We start from the raw sequence: 17838 nt of genomic DNA, 5'->3' as shown, positions 1-17838 counted from the left end.
CCTTCCAGACCGTGAGCCCGCTGTTGGGTAGGGACCGTGTCTCTATGTTGCCAACTTGGACTTCCCAAGCGCTTAGTCCAGTGCTCTGCACACAGTAAGCGCTCAATAAATACGATTGAATGAATGAGTCAGAGGTCGTGGGTTCAAATCCCGGCTCCGCCACTTGTCAGCTGGGCGACTTTGGGCAAGTCACTCCGCTTCTCGGTTCCCTCATCTGTAAAATGGGGATGAAGTCTGTGAGCCCCACGTGGGGCAAATTGATTACTTTGTATCTACCCCAGCTCCCGGCTCCACCAACTGTGGACAAGTCACATGGCTTCTCCGTGCCTCAGTTCCCTCAACTGTAAAATGGGGACTGTGAGCCCCCAGTGGGGCAACCTGATCACCTTGTATCCCTCTCCAGTGCTTAGAAGGGTGCTTTGCACATAGTAAGCGCTTAACAAATTACTACTATTACTCTATTTATTTATTTATCTTGTACATATCTATTCTATTTATTTTATTTTGTTGGTATGTTTGGTTTTGTTCTCTGTCTCCCCCTTTGAGCCTGTGAGCCCACTGTTGGGTAGGGACCGTCTCTATGTGTTGCCAACTTGGACTTCCCAAGCGCTTAGTACAGTGCACTGCACACAGTAAGCGCTCAATAAATACGATTGATGATTGATGAGGATGAACAAATGCCATTATTATTGTTACCCCATGCTTAGAACAGTGTTTGGCACGTACTAAGTGCTTATAAACGCTGTTATTATGATGATAATTTTATTTTGTTGGTATGTTTGGTTTTGTTCTCTGTCTCCCCCTTTTAGCCTGTGAGCCCACTGTTGGGTAGGGACCGTCTCTATATGTTGCCAACTTGGACTTCCCAAGCGCTTAGTACAGTGCACTGCACACAGTAAGCGCTCAATAAATACGATTGATGATTGATGAGGATGAACAAATGCCATTATTATTGTTACCCCGCGCTTAGAACAGTGTTTGGCACGTACTAGGCGCTTATAAACGCCGTTATCATGATGGTTATTTTATTTTGTTGGTATGTTTGGTTTTGTTCTCTGTCTCCCCCTTTGAGACTGTGAGCCCGCTGTTGGGTAGGGACCGTCTCTATATGTTGCCAACTTGGACTTCCCAAGCGCTTAGTACAGTGCACTGCACACAGTAAGCGCTCAATAAATACGATTGATGATTTATGAGGATGAACAAATGCCATTATTATTGTTACCCCGCGCTTAGAACAGTGTTCGGCACGTACTAGGCGCTTATAAACGCCGTTATCATGATGGTTATTTTATTTTGTTGGTATGTTTGGTTTTGTTCCCTGTCTCCCCCTTTTAGCCTGTGAGCCCACTGTTGGGTAGGGACCGTCTCTATATGTTGCCAACTTGGACTTCCCAAGCGCTTAGTACAGTGCACTGCACACAGTAAGCGCTCAATAAATACGATTGATGATTGATGAGGATGAACAAATGCCATTATTATTGTTACCCCGCGCTTAGAACAGTGTTTGGCACGTACTAGGCGCTTATAAACGCCGTTATCATGATGGTTATTTTATTTTGTTGGTATGTTTGGTTTTGTTCTCTGTCTCCCCCTTTGAGACTGTGAGCCCGCTGTTGGGTAGGGACCGTCTCTATATGTTGCCAACTTGGACTTCCCAAGCGCTTAGTACAGTGCACTGCACACAGTAAGCGCTCAATAAATACGATTGATGATTTATGAGGATGAACAAATGCCATTATTATTGTTACCCCGCGCTTAGAACAGTGTTCGGCACGTACTAGGCGCTTATAAACGCCGTTATCATGATGGTTATTTTATTTTGTTGGTATGTTTGGTTTTGTTCCCTGTCTCCCCCTTTTAGCCTGTGAGCCCACTGTTGGGTAGGGACCGTCTCTATATGTTGCCAACTTGGACTTCCCAAGCGCTTAGTACAGTGCACTGCACACAGTAAGCGCTCAATAAATACGATTGATGATTGATGAGGATGAACAAATGCCATTATTATTGTTACCCCGTGCTTAGAACAGTGTTTGGCACGTACTAGGCGCTTATAAACGCCGTTATCATGATGGTTATTTTATTTTGTTGGTATGTTTGGTTTTGTTCTCTGTCTCCCCCTTTCAGGCTGTGAGCCCACTGTTGGGTAGGGACCGTCTCTATATGTTGCCAACTTGGACTTCCCAAGCGCTTAGTACAGTGCTCTGCACATAGTAAGCGCTCAATAAATACGATTGATGATGATGATGATGATTATTGCTATACCAAGTGCCTTCCCCACTAGGAGAACCGCCCCTCCCCTCCGAAAAGAGGCCACCAAGTTGCCCAGGGGCCTACCGGGAGCCCGTCCCCGCGGACTGGGCACCCACCCTCCGGGTACTTGTAGCAGTGGGTGATGTCTTGGCGTTGGTCTGTGCCCACGCTCTTGGTACTGATGCTCTTGCCCACCAAGCGGGGGTCGGACGAGTATTTCCGGCGGCTGCCATCGCTCTCCTGGAACCAGTGAACCACGTCCGCGTTCACCTCGGCGAAGATGAAGGGCACGTCGAACCCGCCCGACAGGTCGCCCTCCTTGACGGCGTTGACCGAGGCCGGCCCGCACCAGTAGATGCCTGTGGGAGAGAGAGCGGGCGCTGGCTTCACCCCTCGGGGCCTACCTACTGAGCGCCCGCCGGCGGGCACCAGGGTGGGGAGGGCGAGGGCGTCGTCCTCCTACCGTCGCTCCTCTCCTGAGGCGTGGGGTCGATGGCTTGCCAACCGTTGTATTCGGGCCGGAGGTCCGGCCGGGTCATCCACGATTCCACCCAGCAGTGGTAGTTCCTTGGGGAGAGAGAGGAGGGTGAGATGGACCCCCCCGGGATAATAATAATAATGACGGCATTTGTTAAGCGCTTACTATGTGCCAAGCACTGTTCTGAGCGCTGGGGGGATACAAGGCGATCAGCTTGTCCCGTGTGGGGCTCACAGTCATCTTGAGTGGAAAGAGCCCGGGCTTTGGAGTCAGAGGTCATGGGTTCAAATGCCGGCTCTGCCAATTGTCAGCTGTGTGACTTTGGGCAAGTCACCCGACTTCTCTGTGCCTCAGTTCCCTCATCTGGAAAATGGGGGTTAAGACTGTGAACCCCCCGTGGGACAACCTGATCACCTTGTAACCTCCCCAGTGCTTAGAACAGTGCTTTGCACATAGTAAGTGCTTAATAAATGCTATTATTATTATTATTAGCCTGTATATAAGTATATCACCTGTATATATGTATATCACCTGTATATATGTATATATGTTTGTACATATTTATTACTCTATTTATTTTACTTGTACATATCTATTCTATTTATTTTATTTTGTTAATATGTTCTGTTTTGTTCTCTGTCTCCCCCTTCTAGACTGTGAGCTACTTATACCATTCATTCATTCATTCATTCATTCAATCGTATTTATTGAGCGCTTACTGTGTGCAGAGCACTGTACTAAGCACTTGAACTACTACTACTACTACTAAACAGAAAAGTAGTGTGTCTCAGTGGAAAGAGCACGGGCTTGGGAGTCAGAGGTCATGGGTTTGAATCCCGGCTCCACCACTTGTCAGCTGTGTGACCTTGGGCAAGTCACTTCACTTCTCTGGGCCTCAGTGACCTCATTTGTAAAATGGGGATGAAGACTGTGAGCCCCCCATGGGACAACCTGATCACCTTGTAACCTCCCCAGTGCTTAGAACAGTGCTTGGCACATACTATTTTTCCCCCTTCTAGACTGTGAGCCCATTGTCGGGTAGGGACTGTCTCTATATGTTGCCAACTTGTACTTCCCAAGCGCTTAGTACAGTACTCTGCACACAGTAAGCGCTCAATAAATACAATTGAATGAATGAATGAATAATTATCATTATTTATTCAATCGTATTTATTGAGCGCTTACTGTGTGCAGAGCACTGTACTAAGCGCTTGGGAAGTTAATTGCCAATTATTAAGATGGTAAGCCCTATTTGGGACAGGGTCTGTATCCATTCATTCATTCATTCAGTCATATTTATTGAGCGCTTACTGTGTGCAGAGCACTGTACTAAGTGCTTGGGAAGTCCAAGTTGGCAACATATAGAGACGGTCCCTACCCAACAGCGGGCTTACGGTCTAGAAGGGGGAGACGGACAACAAAACAGAACATATGAACAAAATAAAATACATAGAATAAATATGTACAAGTAAAGTCATCATCATCATCATCATCAATTGTATTTATTGAGCGCTTACTGTGTGCAGAGCACTGTACTAAGCGCTTGGGAAGTACAAATTGGCAACATATAGAGACAGTCCCTACCCAACAGTGGGCTCACAGTCTAAAAGAGGGAGACAAAATCAATATCCAATGCTCGGCACATAGTAAGCGCTTAACAAATACCATATCTGCAAGGAAATTCTGGGACGGAAGACAGCTACTGACCAGATGGAGTCTCTCTGGCCTTCCAGCCGCTTGCCCGACTCGTCGTAGTAAAAGTCAATGACTAAATTCCTGTTGGTGTCATGGGCCGAATTGAAATTGGTTACCACACGAGTAGGAATCCCCAAGGCCCGGAGCACTGTGGGAGCAAGGAACGGAGCAACGGAACAGTGAGTCAATTGGATTCATAATAATAATAATAATAATAATAATAATAACAATAATAATAATAATAGCATTTATTCATTCATTTAATCGTATTTATTGAGCGCTTACTGTGTGCAGAGCACTGTACTAAGCGCTTGGGAAGTCCAAGTTGGCAACATATAGAGACGGTCCCTACCCAACAGTGGGCTCACAGTCTAGAAGACTGTGCTTATTATGCGCTTACTATGTATCAAGCACTGTTCTAAGCACTGGGGCAGATACAAGCTAATAATAATAATAATCATGGTATTTGTTAAGCATAAGCAACGTGGCTCAGCGGAAAGAGCCCGGGCTTTGGAGTCAGAGGTCTTGGGTTCAAATCCCGGCTCTGCCAATTGTCAGCTGGGTGGCTTTGGCCAAGTCACTTCACTTCTCTGGGCCTCAGTTCCCTCATCCGTAAAATGGGGATTAAAACTGTGAGCCCCCCGTGGGACAACCTGATCACCTTGTAACTTCCTCAGCGTTTAGAACAGTGCTTTGCACATAGTAAGCGCTTAATAAATGCCATCATTATTATTATTCTTAGACTGTAAGCTCATTGAGGGCAGGGAACATGTCTACCATCTTTGTTGTATTCTCTCGAGCGCTCAGTACAATGCTCTGCACACGGTAAGCGTTCAATCAGTACCACCGATTGATGGGTCGACCTTAAGCTAGTCGTGGGCGGGAAGTGCGTCTTCTAACGCCATTCGTTGGACTTTTCCTAACAGTACAGTGCTCTGCGCACAGTAAGCGCTCAATTAGTACCATTCTTCCGGACTGTGAGGCCACTGTTGGGTAGGGACCGTCTCTATATGTTGCCAACTTGTACTTCCCAAGCGCTTAGTACAGTGCGATTGATTGATTGATTGATTGATCGTTCGAGGAGGGATTGAGGTGAGGAGGGGCGGGGGCCTCCTCACCCGTGCAGGCGACGGCGGCAAAGACCCAGCACTGGCCGTATCGGACCTGCTGGTTTCCCGACTCCATCCACTTCCGCAGGACGGCGACGCTCCCGGTCCAGAAGTTGGGATTGGTCCCGTCGTCGTAGGGATCCTTCCAGCGGCCCAGGAGGACCCCATGGTCCTCGTCGTTGCTGTTGATCTGGAACCAGAGGCCGGGGAGAGGTCGCCGCCGTTCACTCTGGGATTTCCGGGGGGACTGGGCCGATCGGCTCGGTGACCGGACACCCCTGGGGGGGTCCTCAATAAATCCCATCACCCCTACCGGATGGTCAGAGCGGGAGTTCCTTGTGGGCCCCCCTTTATTCTCTTCATCAACTGGGCCCCGTAATAATAACAAATAATGATAGTATCGGCTAGACTGTGAGCTCGTTGTGGGCAGGAAGATGTCTGCTTGTTGTGGTACTCTCCTGAGAGCTCAGTACAGTGCTTTGCACACAGTGGGTGCTCAATAAATACCATTGAATGAAAGAATAATGATGGTATTTGTTAAGCGTTCACTATGCACCAGGCACGAAGAGCAGTGTGGCTTAGGGGAAAGAGCCCGGGCTTGAGAGTCAGAGGTCGTGGGTTCTAATCTTGGCTGTGCCACCTGTCAGTTGTGTGACCTTGGGCAAGTCGCTTCACTTCTCTGGGCCTCAGTGACCTCATCTGTAAAGTGGGGATGAAGACTTTGGGCCCCCCGTGGGACAATCTGATTACCTTGCATCTACCCCAGCGCTTAGAGCAGTGCTTGGCATATAGTAAGTGCTTAACACATACCAACATTATTACTATTATTATTATTATTATTTATAACTGTACCAAACGCTGGGGAAGATCCAACCTAATCGGGTTGTTCACTGTCCCTGTCCTACATGGGACTCAGAGTCTTCATCCCCGTTTTGCAGAGGAGGTCACCGAGGCTCAGAGAAGTGAAGTGACTTGCCCAAGGTCAGCCGGAGGAGCCAGGATTAGAATTTAGGTCCTTCCAACTTCCAGGCCCGCGCTCTAGCCACTAGGCCATGCTGCTTCCCTCCCCAAGGGGGTGTTCAATAAATCTCATCACTCCTACTAGACAGTTAGATTGGAAGCTTCTAGTGGGCAGCGAATGGAGTCCTTCTTAATAATAATAATAATAATAATGATGGTATTTATTAAGCACTTACTATGTGCAAAGCACTGTTCTAAGTGCTGGGGAGATACAAGGTGATCAAGTTGTCCCACAGGGGGCTCACAGTCAATCCCCATTTTATAGATGAGGTAACTGAGGCACAGAGACCTGAAGTGACTTGCCCAAGGTCACACAGCTGACAATTGGCGGAGCCGGGATTTGAACCCATGACCACTGACTCCAAAGCCCGGGCTCTTTCCACTGAGCCACGCTGCTTCTCTAAGCAGCTGGGCCTCTGTTTTCTCATCAGTAAAGGTGGGTTTCAAATAAACTGTGAACTCCAAGTGGGACATCTACACACCCCATCTCCCGGGGGGAGCTCAGTACACTCCATCGCAGCCACATTTGGGTGGGGGAGAGCGGGGAGGAGGAGGAGGTCGGTGGGCCCCAGGGAGGTCCAGCCAGGGTGGAGGGGGGAGAGGGGACGTCGTGCCTCACCATGGAGCTGACCACCCGGCTGACGTAGACAGGGCTCTGTCTCCAGAAGCCGTTCCCCTCCGTGTCCTGGCGCGGCTTGGGGGTGAGGTTCAGCACGTGCAGACAGATGTCCAGGATCCCGTCTTCAAACTGGAGCCCGGAGGGAAGGAAGGCCGGGAAGGAAGGGCGAGGACCGGGAGGAGGACGGGTGAGAAGGGTGGGAAGGACAAGACGGAAGGGCGAGAAGGAAGGGTGAGAAGGACAGGAAGGGAGGCCACATGGGTGAGACCGCGGGAGAGATCGCCCTGCTGCAGAGATCTCTTCCTCAACTCCCCCGACACTATCCTCCTTCCCGACCCCCACGATCCCCTAGGAATCGTTTGGGACCGATTCAATCTGAGGGAGCCAAACTCATGATTATTGATAGGTGCCAATGGCTCTCTCATGATCCTCATTATGGGGACATCCAAGACGGTCTGCAGCTTCAGTTCCTGCAGGCTTCCTTCCCCTCCTCTTCCTTCTCTTCCTCTTCCTCCTCTTTTCTTTTCCTCCTTCTCCTTTCCCCTCTCATTTTCCTTCTTCTTCTCCTCCTCCAGCCCCTCCTTCCTCATTTTCTTCCTCCTGTTTCTCCTCCCATTCCTTTCTCCTCCTCCTCCTCCCCTTCTTCTCTTCTCCTAATCTTCCTCCTCTCCTCCCTCTCTTCCTCCTCTTCCCCTTCTCATTTTCCTCCTCCCCCTCTTCCCTTTTCTCCTCCTCTTCCTCTCCCCCGTCCTCATTTTCTTCTTAATAATAATAATATTAATAATGACATTGATTAAGCACTTACTATGTGCCAAGCACTGTTCTAAGTGCTGGAGAGGTTACAAGGTGATCAGCAGAGAAGCAGTGTGGCTCAGTGGAAAGAGCATGGGCTTTGGAGTCAGAGGTCATGGGTTTAAATCCTGGCTCAACCACTTGTCAGCTGTGTGACTTTGGGCAAGTCACTTAACTTCTCTGTGCCTCAGTTACCTTATCTGTAAAATGGGGATTAAGACTGTGAGACCCCCGTGGGACACCCTTAACACCTTGTCACTGCCCCAGTGCTTACAACAGTGCTTGGCACATAGTAATCGCTTAATAAATGCCATTATTATTATTATTATTGTTATTATTATTATCAGGTTGCCTCATGGGGGGTCACAGCCTTAATCCCCATTTTGCAGATAAGGCAAGTGAGGCCCAGAGAAGTGAAGGGACTTGCCCAAAGCCACACAGCTGACTATTGGCGGAGCCGGAATTTGAGTCCACGACCTCTGACTCCAATCAATCAATCGTATTTACTGAGCGCTTACTGTGTGCAGAGCACTTTACTAAGTGTTTGGGAAGTACAAGTTGGCAACATATAGAGACGGTCCCTACCCAACTGTGGGAAAGCCCGTGCTCTTTCCACTGAGCCACACTTCTTCTTCCTCCTCCCCTCCTTCTTCCTCATTTTCTTCCTCCCCCTCCTTCTCTCCCTCCTCCTCTCCTCATTTTCCTCCTCCTATTTCTCCTCCTCTTCCTCTTCTCCCTCCACCTTCTCTTTCTCCTCCTCTTCCTCTCCCTCCTCTGTGGGGAGGCTGATGTAGAGTCGTAGAAAGGTCCGCGGATAATCCACCTTTGAGCAACATGCTGGCCAATAACTCAGAGGCAGCTGGCAAACACACTTGGCACTGCCCCAACCCATACCACTCGTGCCCAGCAGGCACGAAAATATGGAAAACACCCGGGCCGGCAGACGCAGGGAGGAGCTGGAAACTGTGATTAGCCTGACTGGCGGGAGCCGGGCCCTGAATCACCAGAGAATGGGCCCTTCAAGTGGTGGATTATCCAGAGTGCGAGTTACCCAGGTTGTGTATTTTCCAGGTTACGGACTGTCCAGGTTGTGGCTTTCCAAGTTGTAGGTTATTACTATAGAGAAGCAGCGTGGCTCAGTGGAAAGAGCCCGGGCTTTGGAGTCAGAGGTCATGGGTTCGAATCCCGGCCCCACCACAAGTCTGCTGTGTAAGGGCAAGTCGCTTAACTTCTCTGTGCCTCAGTTACCTCATCTGTAAAACGGGGATTAAGATTGTGAGCCCCACCTGTGACAACCTGATCACCTTATATCCTCCCCAGCGCTTAGTACAGTGCTTTGCACATAGTAAGCGCTTAACAACTGCCATCATTATTATTATATTTGTCAGCTGTGTGACTTTGGGCAAGTCACTTAACTTCTCTGGGCCTCAGTTACCTCATCTGTAAAATGGGGATTAAGTCTGTGAGCCCCCCATGTGACAACCTGGTCACGTTGTAACCTCCCCAGCGCTTAGAACAGTGCGTTGGACAACCTGATCACCTTGTAACCTCCCCAGCGCTTAGAACAGTGCTTTGCACATAGTAAGTGCTTAATAAATGCCATTATTATTATTATTATTATTATCATTGTTATTGTTATCGTAGTACTTGTTAAGTGATTATCAATCAATCAATCAATCAATCAATCAATCGTATTTATTGAGCGCTTACTATGTGCAGAGCACTGTACTAAGCGCTTGGGAAGTACAAATTGGCATCACATAGAGACAGTCCCTACCCGATAGTGGGCTCACAGTCCAAAAGGGGGAGACAGAGAACAGAACCAAACATACCAACAAAATAAAATAAGTAGGATAGAAATGTACAAGTAAAATAAATAAATAAATAAATAAATAAACAGAGTAATAAATATGTACAACCATATATACATATATACAGGTGCTGTGGGGAGGGGAAGGCGGTAAGGCGGGGGGATGGAGAGGGGGACGAGGGGGAGAGGAAAGAAGGGGCTCAATCTGGGAAGGCCTCCTGGAGGAGGTGAGCTCTCAGCAGGGCCTTGAAGGGAGGAAGAGAGCTAGCTTGGCGGATGGGCAGAGGGAGGGCATTCCAGGCCCGGGGGATGACGTGGGCCGGGGGTCGATGGCGGGACAGGCGAGAGCGAGGTACAGTGAGGAGATTAGTGGTGGAGGAGCGGAGGGTGCGGGCTGGGCAGTAGAAGGAGAGAAGGGAGGTGAGGTAGGAGGGGGGCGAGGTGATGGAGAGCCTTGAAGCCCAGGGTGAGGAGTTTCTGCCTGATGCGCAGATTGATCGGTAGCCATTGGAGGTTTTTGAGGAGGGGAGTGATATGTCCAGAGCGTTTCTGGACAAAGATAATCCGGGCAGCAGCATGAAGTATGGATTGAAGTGGAGAGAGACACGAGGATGGGAGATCAGAGAGAAGGCTAGTGCAGTAGTCCAGACGGGATAGGATGAGAGCTTGAATTAGCAGGGTAGCGGTTTGGATGGAGAGGAAAGAGCGGATCTTGGCAATGTTGCGGAGCTGAGACCGGCAGGTTTTGGTGACGGCTTGGATGTGAGGGGTGAATGAGAGAGCGGAGTCGAGGATGACACCAAGGTTGCGGGCTTGTGAGACGGGAAGGATGGTAGTGCCGTCAACAGAGATGGGAAAGTCAGGGAGAGGACAAGGTTTGGGAGGGAAGACAAGGAGCTCAGTCTTCGACATGTTGAGCTTTAGGTGGCGGGCGGACATCCAGATGGAGATGTCCTGAAGGCAGGAGGAGATGCGAGCCTGGAGGGAGGGGGAGAGAGCAGGGGCAGAGATGTAGATCTGGATGTCATCAGCGTAGAGGTGATAGTTGAAGCCGTGGGAGCGAATGAGGTCACCAAGGGAGTGAGTGTAGATTGAGAACAGAAGGGGACCAAGCACTGAACCTTGGGGAACTCCCACAGTAAGAGGATGGGAGGGGGAGGAGGAGCCTGCAAAAGAGACTGAGAAAGAACGACCGGAGAGATAAGAGGAGAACCAGGAGAGGACGGAGTCTGTGAAGCCAAGGTCAGATAACGTGTTGAGGAGAAGGGGGTGGTCCACAGTGTCAAAGGCAGCTGAGAGGTCGAGGAGGATTAGGACAGAGTATGAGCCGTTGGATTTGGCAAGCAGGAGGTCATTGGTGACCTTTGAGAGCGCAGTTTCCGTGGAATGAAGGGGACGGAAGCCAGACTGGAGGGGGTCGAGGAGAGAGTTGTTGTTGAGGAATTCTAGGCAGCGCGTGTAGACAACTCGTTCAAGGAGTTTGGAAAGGAATGGTAGGAGGGATATGGGACGATAACTAGAAGGTGAGGTGGGGTCAAGAGAGGGTTTTTTTAGGATGGGAGAGACATGGGCATGTTTGAAGGCAGAGGGGAAGGAACCAGTGGAGAGTGAGCGGTTGAAGATGGAAGTTAAGGAGGGGAGAAGGGATGGAGCGAGAGATTTCATAAGATGAGAGGGAATGGGGTCAGAAGCACAGGTGGCCGGAGTAGCACTTGAGAGGAGGGAGGAGAGTTCCTCTGAGGATACCACTGGGAAGGATGGGAGAGTAGCAGAGAATGTTGAGAGCCGGGGGGTTGGAGAAAGGGGGGAAGAGACTTTGGGGAGGTCGGACCTGATGGATTTAATTTTGTTAATGAAGTAGGAGGCCAGATCGTTGGGGGTGAGGGAAGGAGGAGGGGGAGGAACCGGGGGCCTGAGAAGGGAGTTGAATGTACGGAAGAGCTGGCGGGGGTGATGGGCATGGGTGTCAATAAGGGAGGAGAAATAGTTTTGTCTGGCAGAAGAGAGGGCTGAGTTAAGGCAGGAAAGGATGGATTATGTATCAAGCACGACAACCTGATCATCTTGTAACCTCCCCAGCACTCAGAACAGTGCTTTGCACATAGTAAGTGCTTAATAAATGCCATTATTATTATTATTATTATCATTGTTATTGTTATCATAGTACTTAAGTGATTATGTATCAAGCACTGTTCTAAACACTGGGGCAATTACTAGACAATCGGGTTGGATGCAGTCCCTGTCCCACATGGGGCTCACAGTCTTCATCCCCATTTTGCAGATGAGGTAATTGAGGCCCAGAGAGGTGAAGTGGCTTGCCCAAGGTCACACGGCAGACATGCGGCAGAGCTGGGATTAGAACCCACGACCTTCTGGCTCCCGGGCTGTAGCCACTAAACCACGCTGCTTCTCTAAAAGGAAGTGAAATGACTCACCCGGAGTCACACAGCAGACATGGGGCAGAGCCGGGATTAGAACCCACGACCTTCTGGCTCCTGGGCCCGGGCTCTATCCACTAATAATAATCATGATGGCATTTGTTAAGCGCTTATTATGTGCAAAGCACTGTTCTAAACTACACTGCCTCTCCATCCCAGCTCCGCCAACTGTCAGCTGGGTGACTTTGGGCAAGTCACTTCACTTCTCTGTGCCTCAGTGACCTCATCTGGAAAATGGGGATTAAAACTGTGAGCCCCCCGTGGGACAACCATGATCACCTTGTAACCTCCCCAGCGCTTCGAACAGTGCTTTGCACATAGTGAGCGCTTAACAAATGCCATCATCATTATTATTATTCTCCTGGTTATCCAGGCTGTGGACCATCTTTCAGCCCTGATTCCTCAGCCCCCTTTAGCTGGGAGTCCCAGAGGGACAGGAATTATGTCCCACCTGATGGTCTCGTATCTCTCCCAGCGTTCAGCACAGCGCTTGGCCCAGGGGGTGGGTCTCTCTGGTATCTAGAGGGGCTCAGAGAGGGGTGGCGGGATGGGGTGGGGGGCTCACCTGGCCGAAGTTCCAATGCGTGGGGTTGATGAACTTGTGCGAGCCCTGGTAGATGACGCCGTACTGAGAGAGCACGTACTCCTCCCGCTCCTTCTCGTCCTCGAGGTAAACTGAGTCCTCTATGTGTGGGGGGGAAGGGAGGGGTCAGCAAGGGCCCCTTCCTCCCCTCCTCCCTCGGGGAGCTGAGTCTGGGAGGCCTGGCCACCATTCTAGCCTGTGAGCCCACTGTTGGGTAGGGACCGTCTCTATATGTTGCCAACCTGTACTTCCCAAGCGCTTAGTACAGCGCTCTGCACACAGTAAGTGCTCAAAAATATGACTGAATGAATGAATTTGGGAAAACATTTGCCGATCATTCTGGCCCCCAGACCGAGTGACCGTGGTGACCGTCTGAGACGGGTGGTGAGTGCGCTGACCCGCTAAACCCCGGACCTCTAAATGCTCAGGGCCGGGACAGAACCGAGGGGTGGGAGAGCGGTCTATCCTCGAGCCCCAGGGTCTGCTCTGGAGTTTTTGGGTGGGGAGGTCTTTTCAGGGACCCCAAGTCTGTTCTGGATAATAATAATTAATAATAATAATCATCATCATCATCATCATCATCAATCATATTTATTGAGCGCTTACTGTGTGCAGAGCACTGGACTAAGCGCTTGGGAAGTACAAGTTGGCAACATATAGAGACAGTCCCTACCCAACAGTGGGCTCACAGTCTAAAAGGGGGAGACAGAGAACAAAACCGAACATACTAACAAAATAAAATAAATAGAATAGATATGTACAAGTAAAATAAATAAATAAATAGAGTAATAAATATGTACAAGCATATAGACATCTATACAGGTGCTGTGGGGAAGGGAAGGAGGTACGATGGGGGGGATGGAGAGGGGGACGAGGGGGAGAGGAAGGAAGGGGCCCAGCCTGGAAGGCCTCCGGCCTGCCCCTGTGGTCTCCCCCCGGGGGTGACCCTCCTGTCCATCCCCTGACGGGACCCCACGGAAAGCATCCATGGACAGGTTGAGGTCACTGGAGGGACTGTGGGAGACCCCCTAAACCTCCAGAGCCACCCCCATCTGCAGGGGAAGAGACAGAGTTGTCCCCCAGCCTGAAACCCTGAGACCGAGGGTGGGTCAAAGGTCTTGGGGAGCCCCTTCGCCCCCCAATTCTTATTTGATGATGATGATGATGATGGCATTTATTAAGCGCTTACTATGTGCCAAGCACTGTTCTAAGTGCTGGGGAGGTTACAAGGTGATCACAGTTTTAATCCCCATTTGACAGATGAGGTCACTGAGGCACCGAGAAGTTGCGACTTGCCTTATTTAATAATAACAATAATGATGGCATTTATTAAGTGCTTACTATGTGCAAAGCACTGTTCTAAGCGCGGGGGAGGTTACAAGGTGATCAGATTGTTCCATGGGAGGCTCACAGTTTTAATCCCCTTTTGATAGATGAGGTCACTGAGGCACTGAGAAGTTGTGACTTGCCTAATTTAATAATAATAATAATAATAATGGCATTTATTAAGCACTTACTATGTGCAAAGCACGGTTCTAAGCACCGGGGAGGTTACAAGGTGATCAGGTTGTCCCACGGGCGGCTCACAGTTTTAATCCCCATTTGACAGATGAGGGAACTGAGGCACAGAGAAGATAAGTGACTTGCCTTATTTAATAGTACTTGTTAAGCCCTGTACTAAGCGCTGGAGTAGACATGAGTCTATCTAGTCAGACACAGGCCCCGTCCCACACGGGACGCCCAGTCCAAGTTGGACAATTACAGCACGGATCCCGCACTCACTATGTGCTAAACCCTGAGCAGGGTGTGGGGGGATACAAGGCTCAGACAGGGCCTCGTCACCCAGTCCCTCCTACCCCCATCGTACAGGGTGGGAAACTGAGGCCCAGAGAGGTGAAGGGACCGGCCCAAGGTCACCCAGTGGGCCAGGGACTGCTCTAAGCGCCCCCATCCTATCTGAAATCAGAGGGGAGTTGTGGTTTTTCGGGGGAGAAGGGGAGACCAGCTGACCGGGACACCAGGAGTTGAAGAGGAGGATGAACTTTCCGGCCTGGAAGCGGCTCCCCTGGGACCCGATGTCCGTCTCCAGGGTCAGCTGGTACTGCCCGACGGGGGCGTCCGGTGGAGAGCAGAGGGCCACGGAGAGGCTGGCGTCGTCTTGGTTCATCAGGAAGGCCGACCAGCAGCCCACGGGATCGTCGGCCGACAGGGCGAAGCGGGCCTTGGTACCCGTCTCCGGGCTGGGCTCGGGCCCTGCCATGGGGAAAGAGAGGTGGGTTAATAAAAATCATAAAAATGTTACGCGCCGACTATGTGCTGAGCACTGTTCTAAGCCCTGGGGGAGATACAGGGTCATCGGGTTGGACCCAGTCCCCGTCCCACATGGGGCTCACGGTCTTCAGATGAAGGAACTCTATTTTATTTCGTTAATACATTTTATTTTGTTGTCTGTCTCCCCCTTCTAGGCTGTGAACCCGCTGTTGGGTAGGGACCGTCTGTAGATGTACTTCCCAAGCGCTCAGTACAGTGCTCTGCACACAGTAAGCGCTCAATAAATACAATTGAATGAATGAATGAATGAACTGAGGCCCAGAGAAGTGAAGTGTCTTGCCCGGTGTCACTCAGCAGACGAGCGGTGGAGCCGGGATTGGAACCCACGTCCTCCGACTCCCGAGCCCGGGCTCTTGACGCTGGGCCATGCTGCGTAAGCAGGAGTTCAGTATCGTGCTTGGGACATTATAGACTGGCTAGTGAATTCTCCCAAGTGCCCTGTAAGTAATAATAATAATCATTGTGGTATTTGTTAAGTGCTTACCGTGTGCCAGGCACTGTATTAAGCGCTGAGGTGGATACGAGCAAATTGGGTTGGACACCGTCCCTGTCCCACGTGGGGCTCACAGTCTCCCCAGCCCTTAGAACAGTGCTTTGCACATACCATTATTACTATCCCCATTTTACATGATCATCATCAATCGTATTTATTGAGCGCTTACTGTGTGCAGAGCACTGGACTAAGCGCTTGGGAAGTACAAGTTGGCAACATATAGAGACAGTCCCTACCCAACAGTGGGCTCACAGTCTAAAAGATGAGGTACAGATGAGGCAACTGAGGCCCTGAGAAGTGAAGTATATATGTCGCCAACTTGTACTTCCCAAGCGCTTAGTCCAGTGCTCTGCACACAGTAAGCACTCAATAAATACGATTGAATGAATGAATGAAGTGACTGCCCCCCCCCGACACCTCTCCCCAAGAATAGCCCCCCCATCTTACGTCCTCCCCCCATCTTACGTCCTTCCCTTCCCCACAGCACTTGTATATATGTATATATGTTTGTACATATTTATTACTCTATTTATTTATTTATTTATTTATTTTACTTGTACATATCTATCCTATTTATTTTATTTTGTTAGTATGTTTGGTTTTGTTCTCTGTCTCCCCCTTTTAGACTGTGAGCCCACTGTTGGGTAGGGACTGTTTCTATATGTTGCCAATTTGTACTTCCTGAATGCTTAGTACAGTGCTCTGCACATAGTAAGCGCTCAATAAATATGATTGATGATGATGATGATGATGGCCCAATGTCACACGGCAGATGGGTGGAGTGGTTGGGGTAACCCTGCCCCCTTCCTGCCCTGCCTCAGATAGGGTCTGAGTAACGGTGCGTTGGGCTCTGGGCCTCGGCCCGGGGCAGCGTGGCTACTGTACATATTACATATTTATGTATATATTTATGTACATAAATGTACATATTTATTCTATTTATTTTATTTTGTTAATACGTTTCGTTTTGTTCTCTGTCTCCCCCTTCTCCCCCTAGAGAAGCAGCATGGCTCAGTGGAAAGAGCGCGGGCTTTGGAGTCAGAGGTCATGGGTTCGAATCCCGACTCCCACCACATGTCTGCTGTGTGACCTTGGGCAAGTCCCTTAACTTCTCTGAGCCTAAGTTACCTCATCTGTAAAATGGGGATTAAGACCGTGAGCCTCACGTGGGACAACCTGATCACCTTGTAACCTCCCCAGCGCTTAGAACGGTGCTTTGCACATAGTAAGCGCTTAATAAATGCCATTATTATTATTATTATTGCTGTGCTTAGAACAGTGCTTTGCACATAGTAAGCGCTTAATAAATGCTATTATTATTATTATTATTATTATTATTATTATTATTACCATGGCCCCTGCCCGTCCCCTAATCCTGCTCCTTCCCTGTCCGGTGTCAGACGGGGCCCGAGTAACTCTCCGTCCAGCTCTGGGCCTCGGCCCAAAGCTGTGTGGGTGAGTGGCCAGCGGCCGGCCCAGAATAGCCGTGACCTCGGGTCAGTGACGCCGAGCTTCCCATTGCCCAGGTTGGTCAACTGACCGCGGGCCGGCCCCAGTCTGGAAACGACTGGCTGTGACCATGTGTTCCCCGCCCCGTCCGCCCCCTCAAACCCGGACAGGCGCTGCTCCCCGAAACCCACCCTCCTGGGTAGGAGGAGGGCGGTCAGGAAGAGGGGAGGGGGCCTCTACTCCATCTTTAAATAGCTGTAGCAGTTTGCTTTTCACAGGAGTCCTTGGGGAGAGGGTTGGCTGGCCGGGATCCAGAAGAGCCAGATGGTCGGGGCGAGGAGTGGGCAGACGGGCCAGGAGGGAATGTACATATTTATTCTATTTATTTTATTTTGTTAATATGTTTCGTTTTGTTCTCTGTCTCCCCCTTCTCAATCAATCAATCAATCAATCAATCATATTTATTGAGCGCTTACTGTGTGCAGAGCACTGGACTAAGCGCTTGTGAAGTCCAAGTTGGCAACATCTAGAGACAGTTCCTACCCAACAGTGGGCTCACAGTCTAAAAGGCCCGCTGTTGGGTAGGGACCGTCTCTATATGTTGACAACTTGGACTTCGCAAGTGCTTAGTCCAGTGCTCTGCACATAGTAAGCGCTCAATAAATACAATTGAATGAATGAATGAATGAATGAATGGGGGGCTCAGGGCCAGACAGCTAACAGCAGACCCCACCCTCACAATGGCCCTGGGGGAGAGGAGCCCCCCACCCC

At 49.9% G+C, this 17838-nt stretch overlaps 1 protein-coding gene across 1 annotated transcript in view; it reads right to left on the bottom strand.

Moving 5' to 3' along the window:
- Positions 1-17838, bottom strand: part of TGM2 (transglutaminase 2) — a 54507-nt gene that overhangs the window by 13872 nt on the left and 22797 nt on the right. Inside the window, exons 3-9 of the mRNA XM_038750571.1 lie at positions 14805-15047; positions 12777-12895; positions 7172-7300; positions 5542-5722; positions 4436-4571; positions 2714-2817; positions 2367-2609 (exon numbers count right to left, since the gene is read on the bottom strand). Of these exons, the coding sequence (XP_038606499.1) occupies positions 2367-2609; positions 2714-2817; positions 4436-4571; positions 5542-5722; positions 7172-7300; positions 12777-12895; positions 14805-15047 (1155 nt within the window). The remainder of the gene's footprint in view (positions 1-2366; positions 2610-2713; positions 2818-4435; positions 4572-5541; positions 5723-7171; positions 7301-12776; positions 12896-14804; positions 15048-17838) is intronic.

Source organism: Tachyglossus aculeatus, chromosome 8, assembly GCF_015852505.1.
Source record: "Tachyglossus aculeatus isolate mTacAcu1 chromosome 8, mTacAcu1.pri, whole genome shotgun sequence".
Classification (NCBI taxonomy): domain Eukaryota; kingdom Metazoa; phylum Chordata; class Mammalia; order Monotremata; family Tachyglossidae; genus Tachyglossus; species Tachyglossus aculeatus.
The sequence above is the reverse complement of the archived record's forward strand: the minus strand, read 5'-3'. Positions and strand labels throughout refer to the sequence as shown.